At 49.6% G+C, this 6,714-nt stretch overlaps 1 protein-coding gene and 1 non-coding gene across 2 annotated transcripts; both read right to left on the reverse strand.

The window, feature by feature from the left end:
• Positions 1–3,297: 3,297 nt before the first annotated feature.
• LOC149354854 (uncharacterized) lies at positions 3,298–4,491 on the reverse strand. Its single transcript, XM_089577559.1, has one exon. The coding sequence runs from the start codon at positions 4,489–4,491 to the stop codon at positions 3,298–3,300; it is 1,194 nt and encodes a 397-aa protein (XP_089433685.1).
• A 131-nt stretch (positions 4,492–4,622) lies between these two features.
• TRNAQ-CUG (transfer RNA glutamine (anticodon CUG)) lies at positions 4,623–4,694 on the reverse strand. Its single transcript has one exon. It is a non-coding gene; the product is annotated as a tRNA-Gln (tRNA).
• Positions 4,695–6,714: the final 2,020 nt, after the last annotated feature.

Below are 6,714 nucleotides of genomic sequence, written 5' to 3' on the forward strand. Positions count from 1 at the left end.
AAGTCAAAAGGGGTTCCGTCATCACTTTCTATTGGTAAGTAACGAATTCCATAGGCGTCAAGTGGAAACTCTTTTTTGATGGTACGCTGGAGCACATCCCTGAGGAACACAGCATCCCAACACTGCAGGAACACATGCTCAATTGTTTCTTCTTTTCTGCATATTATACAATGTGTACCCCATGGAACAAAAAAACCCCTTTCGACCATCCACGGTTTTACAGTGAGAGTTCCCGTATGGAGTTTAAAAAAGAAAGACTTTACACCAGCTGGGATTGACATTGCTTTCACGCGCTTTAAAACGTTCTTCCCAAGGCCTGCTCTGTAAAGAGACCGATATAGCGCTACGGGCAGAACCACATCGCAGAGATCTTTACAGAGCTTTTTCCCATTGACCTCGCTCAGATATTCAAGTGAAAAACGTGTTGACAGAAACCTGCACGAAATCACGACTTCACGCAGAAAGCCATGGACGCCGCCAGGCAAACTCCCGACGGGCACAACCATATTAGGCAGCTGCATCCCCAAGCGAAGTTGACAGATAGTACGTAAGAAAGGATGGTTCACATCCCTGAAGAAAAAGAAGCGATTGACCACTTGTCTCAAAAACAAATGCGCCAAACCAAGTCCTCCATTCCGAACTCGCAAAAACAAATTAGTGCGGCTTGTTCTCTCCCAAGATGATGCCCAAATGAAAACGGCGAACACGCGATGAAATTTTTGTATGTTTACCCTTGAGCAATGCAAGACTTGGAGGGTGTACCAAATTTTGCTAACAAAAAAAATGTTACAAATTGTGGCTTTCGCAAACATCGACCAATTCCACCCATTCCACTTATTTGCTCTATCTCGAAGATTGTCCACTTCTCTCCTCCAGTACGATTCATTATCCTTGTAACAGTCGAGGGGCACACCCAAGTATTTGACTGAAGTTCTAACGAAGGTCATGTTGCCAAAAGTGGCTGGAGTCGCCGGCCAATCCCCGTGCCAGAATCCCAGGCACTTAGACCAGTTTACAGCGCTACCACTAACAGTACAAAACCTTTTTACACATTGGACAGCATGCGCGACACTCTCAGTGTCAGCGCAGAACATCGCTACATCATCTGCGTAAGCCAAGAGACGGACTTCCGCTTCCTGCAGTTTGAAACCACGTACACAATCACTCTTTATGACACTTAAACAAAGGGGTTCAATGTACAAGCAAAACAACAGCGGCGAGAGGGGGCAACCTTGGCGCACCGAGCGCTGGACTTGGATGCGCTCTCCCACCACCTTGTTGATAATTAGCCGCGTTGAGCAATCCCGGTACGCCATGGAAACCCCGTCTCTTATAATTCTACCGACATTTACATAATCTAAAACACTCAACAGAACATCATGAGGCACCCTATCAAACGCTTTCTCCAAATCTATTTGCAGCACTGCTACACGCGTACCCATTGCGTCGCAACACTCGAGTATACTTCGCGCTATGTGTATATTTGTTGAAATCGTCCGGCCTTTAATTCCGCATGTTTGAAGCGGCCCCACTAACTCGTGAATAACTGCCTGCAGCCTCTTAGCCAATACCTTCATCATTATCTTGTAGTCACAATTCGTGAGGCAAATGGGTCGGTAAGACGTCACTCTGCGCAGTACAACTGGGTCTTCTGACTTCGGTATGAGGACCGTGTGGGAAGACGAGAAAGAAGGGGGTAGTACATTTCTATCGAATGCCTTGTTGTACACGTCCGCCAACACTGGAGAAAGAGCACCTTTTAAACATTTGTAAAAGGCTGAAGTCAGACCATCTGGTCCTGGAGATTTCCCCGGATGCATGCTTTCGATAGCGCTTCGCACTTCTTCGGCTGAAATGGGTGCCTCTATTATATCTCTCGTTGTGTCCTCTAACCTTGGCATCAATGACAGGAAATCGTTGTTGAAACGATCTATGTCGACTGAAAAATTGGCAAAAAAAGCGCGGTAGTGCTCGTAGAAGGCGCGTTCGATGTCTTCCGCCGTATCACTAACTTTTCCATTATGTTCAATTTCCGTTATCTGGTTGCGCCGTGCATGCCACTTCTCTGAGCTCAGCGCTCTCTTTGAAGGTGCTTCTCCCGCTATCAGCCTATCAGCCCTTGCTCTGACCAGAGCACCACGGTATCTTTCGACGTCAAACTGCTCTAGTTTGTGCTTTAGCGCTCGAATATCGTCCATGAAAAAGCCGGGCATTCGACACTCTTCACTTATCAATTTTTCCAGGTTCCTGCGCATCACTTTTTCTTCCTCTCGCTTTTCTCTGCATATAGCGCTCGATCGCTCTAGTGCTTTCATCTTGACTGCCTGCTTGAAGATCTCCCATTTTTCGCTCTTTGTCTTGTTATTCATCGCATTCATTTCTTGAAATTCATTAGTTATAGCCGCCATGAACTGTTCGTCGTTGAGTATCTTTGAATTTAATTTCCACAACTGCCACTCGAAACTGTTTTTTTCTTTCTTTTGCACTACCTATTACAAAACTGACTAAGCAATGATCACTAAATGAAACAGCACTCACTTGATATTGCCTGCAAAGTGGTATTACATCAAGGCTCACGTAAGCTCTATCCAGCCGAGCGTGACTGGATGCCTGAAAATGGGTATACTGTGCAGCTCTCCCACCGCCAAGACATTCGGCCACATCATCCAAATTGCAGTCTCTTATTATCTCGCTTAGCAGAGTGGTGCTAGCGTCTTTGTATGGGCGGGTGCTAGTTTTATCATGGGCTGAAAGGACGCAGTTAAAATCACCAATAACAATGAGGAGCCTGTCACAGCGAATATATTGTTTCAGCTGCTCAAAAAATTGACGTCTTTCCTCGGCCACAGTTGGCGCGTACAAACAAATGACACGCCACTTTGAAGAAAACAATGAAACATCGCATATAATAAGGCGACCTGACGGGAAAGTTATTACAGATTCAATTTTTGGACCAAGGCTCTCTCGCACAAATAGCACACACCCAGAAGAAGTACCCACGGCATGGCTCACAACAGCGCAGTATCGCGCTAGGAATCGGTGCACCATGCCTTCGGTTTCCACATCGCCCTCAACCTTTGTCTCCTGCACTGCTAAAAAGTCCAAGTCAAAGTCGCTTAACAATCGGTACAATTGACTCTGTTTCCTCCTAGAGGCAAGCCCACGAACGTTTAGAGTCGCGACACGAATTGACTTATCCATTACGATTTTTTTTTCCAAGGCAGAGTAAATACCGGAGGCATGGCGCTTACCTCACAACTGGGCTGTGTTGCTGAGTGCCTTGGCACAAAAAATCCCTCAAGGCGGCAAAGGCGGTGTCTCCGCCTTCTTCCGCTCCACCGAAGTATTTGGGCGAGGACGATAGGGAGGGCGCCGCACAGGAGTCGTCTTGGCTGGTGGTTCATCCGTCCCGACTGCACCAGGACCAGACACCTTTTCCACTGCATCGTGAGCTCGTTTTCCACTTGAGTTGGCACTGTCCGTATCGGTCCCCTGCATTGGCTCCGGTTCGCTGTGAGTCACAGCGGGTACGTTGAGAAGGCTGCTGTCAACACTGCTGGTCTGCGCTCCCTCACCCCCATCATCTGGGCAATCTTGTCGAAGCTCGGCGACGGGTTCGTCTGCGACGACAGCGTGCTTATCTTTTCCGGTGTCCGATGAGCCTTTCTCGGTGGCCGAACTGAGGCTCGCCCTTGCTGCTTCTTCCGAGTCTGCCTCGTCCATGAGGTGATCTGAAGAATCAATTGCATCCACTGGTCCCGCGACGCTGGCGTACGTCTTGGGGCACTGGTCGTCCTCGTGGCCGAAGCGGCGACAACGCCTGCATCGCGGCACCTGGCAATCTCGACGTATGTGCCCAGTGCTCTTACAGCGCAAACAAAGCGGAGCGCGGCCTGGCACAACGGCAAGGGTCAACTCTCCGGCTATCTTCAGCTGGTGGGGAATGTCGTCTATCTTGACTCCCGCGTGCAATTTTAGTGCCACTGTGCGTGTCGTCGAACCTTTCTCCGTAACGCCTAGGGCACGCCACTTTTCACGCGTCACCTCCGTCACCTTCCCATAGGGCGCCAATGCCACACGAACATCTTCATCTGTAACTCCGTGCAACAGCCAATGCAGCTTCAAGCGAACCTCCCGGTTGTTTGGGTCGATAAGCAAACAACGACAATTTTTTACCTTGACATCGGAGGCGGAAAGTAGCTTCTGGGCAGCATCGGCGCTTGTCAGCGTCACCGCCCACACGTGGTTCATCTGGTACGCCCCCAACGCTAAAACGTCGGGGAGCGCACCGAGCTCGGCCAAAGTGTCCCGGTAATCTTCGACACGGTACGGACGGGCCCTTGGATCACCGTGCATAAAAACGGTGTTGGCGACGATGCGACCGGTAGGCATATTTGGCAGAATAACTTGATAATCATCAGCACCAGAAGCAAAAAACCTGTTACCGCGGCTGGCTTGCGCCGCAAAAACCGCTCCGTGGGAGCTGTCCATCCCGCGACCGCTCCGCTCGAAAGCCGGAAGTGGAATGTGTAGACCACGCCGGAACACGGCGAACAGCAGCAAGAGGACGCACAAGAAGCGCGAATGGCAATAAAACTGGCAAAAAAAAGCAAAGGAAGAGGAGGTCTCACCGAGATTTGAACTCGGATCGCTGGATTCAGAGTCCAGAGTGCTAACCATTACACCATGAGACCAAATTTTCCGACGCCGGGAATCGAACCCGGGCCTCCTGGGTGAGAGCCAGGTATGCCTACTTGTGCAAAGCAGAGCCTGTCGCTGCTCTTTCCAGGCTATCTAGGGCGGTCATTTAATCGTCGTCGAGACCTTGCTGCCAACTATCAAATTTAGGGACGGGTATAACTAATCATGGATGAAGTGTGCATAGCAACTGGTGGCAGGTCGGTCACATAAATGATTCCTGGCAGTAGGGAGAGCTCGCGCTTGGTGTTCAACGTCTCCGTCAGAGCAGGTGCTTCTGCGATTTTGTGGTCCGCAGGAATGTAGTTATCCGAGGAAACATCTGGTCGGCTATGGATCAACGATGCGTTGCCAGAAATCTGCATACGTGTGTTTCGAGCTTCTTCTGTCGTTCCTGGGCTGATGCAGCGACGAAGTAGCGCAGCGCTTGTGGAGCAGAATGCATCCGTTGCACTGTCCGCTGTATGACAATGCGTGCATATGGTAGCGGCGCAAAAGATGGAGACGACTGGGCAGGCTATGCTTAAAACGTGACCGGCATGGCCAGCAAGGATTTCAAAAGTATCAAATCGCTGCTGTTAGTTGATCTTCGACCATGGTCAGTAGCTTCGTTCTCGACGATGCCCCCGTCTCACGCGCACCGCGCTTCTTCCATTCGGGATCCCTTGCCGAGCCGGCGAACGCGTAGGCAATGATTGCCCTCGTAGGCCATCGACGCGGTTTTCCTCGCGAGCATGTCCAGAAAAGACAGGCGAGCACTTAGTCGCCTATTAAGCATAGATGCCAGAAAGTGGCCGTTTGTAGTTTTGAAAATAAATGCCTGAAACAAGTTGGTGGACAAATGGCGCACGCCAGATTAACCACTTTTTATCACTCTATCAAGGGCGCAAAAAATTTTGTTAACTCAAAGGTTCCCTTTGATAGCGCCCCATGAAAAGTCGCATTTGCCAATTTGGTTTGTTTGTTTTGGTTTATTGGATTTTAACGTCCCAAAGCAACTCAGGCTATGAGAGACGCCGTAGTGAAGGGCTGCGGAATTTTCGACCACGTGGGGTCCTTTAACGAGCACTGACATCGCACAGTACACAAGCCTTTAGAATTTCGCCTTCATCGAAATTCGTTCGCCGCGGCTGCGATCGAACCCACGTCTTTCGGGTCCGAGCGCCGTAACCACTTAGCCACCGCGTCGGGGCTGTTGACAATTCGTGTCCGTGCAAAAACGAAGCGTTCTCAACCCATCCAAGCGCGCGTTTTTCATGATACTATTTTTATCAGAAGAGAGGAGGTTGACGTCATCATAATAAGACAATATCGTAATTTCTTACTGTACTGCAGTGAGAAGCCACGATTAGCTGTGTTTTTGAAGATACTGAGCTATAGGGGTTCGGGATACATAACGGGAGTCACAAAGGCGATGTCGAATAGGTGATTTAAATAAAATATGTTTCGTAAGTTCTGGATGTTAGGGAGAACCTGTGCTCCCACGAGGCTCTCGTTGGGCGGCAGATGGGCGGTCGAGGGATTCTCGCACATTTTCTTACCATTTAGTAGAGGGGGACTGGCAAGTCGGTTTTGAGGCTACGGAAAGGTGTCCGTCTGTAGGTAGATACCGATACATGGCAGTTTCGTTTCTCAGTGGTGCGCGGGAACGTAGAGGGCGCGTGCGGCGGCAGTCTTGGGGCCCCGTAAGTACACTGTGCACGAGAAAGTCCCAACTGACTCCAGCTTCAAGGGAGGCCTATTAATCGCGCGACGGGGTCTCCCGAACTTCTCAATCAGGAGGGTCTTGTAGATGCAAAATCCACCGGCTTTTCGCCTTACACCCCACAAGGTGGGTTACAGCGTACACATAGCCGATTTTCATTAATTTCGAGTTCATTTCATTTTACGGCTCTTGCCGCAAATTCGTCTTTGCTGCGGACAAAAAGTAAAATGGGTAAAGTGAGAACACCTCGCATTAAACAATTTTTCCATGCTTAAGTCACGCAGTAAACACGACAAAAGGAAGACGGGAGA

The sequence above is a fragment of the Amblyomma mixtum genome, chromosome 3 (assembly GCF_055824585.1).
Source record: "Amblyomma mixtum isolate Tamu chromosome 3, ASM5582458v1, whole genome shotgun sequence".
Classification (NCBI taxonomy): domain Eukaryota; kingdom Metazoa; phylum Arthropoda; class Arachnida; order Ixodida; family Ixodidae; genus Amblyomma; species Amblyomma mixtum.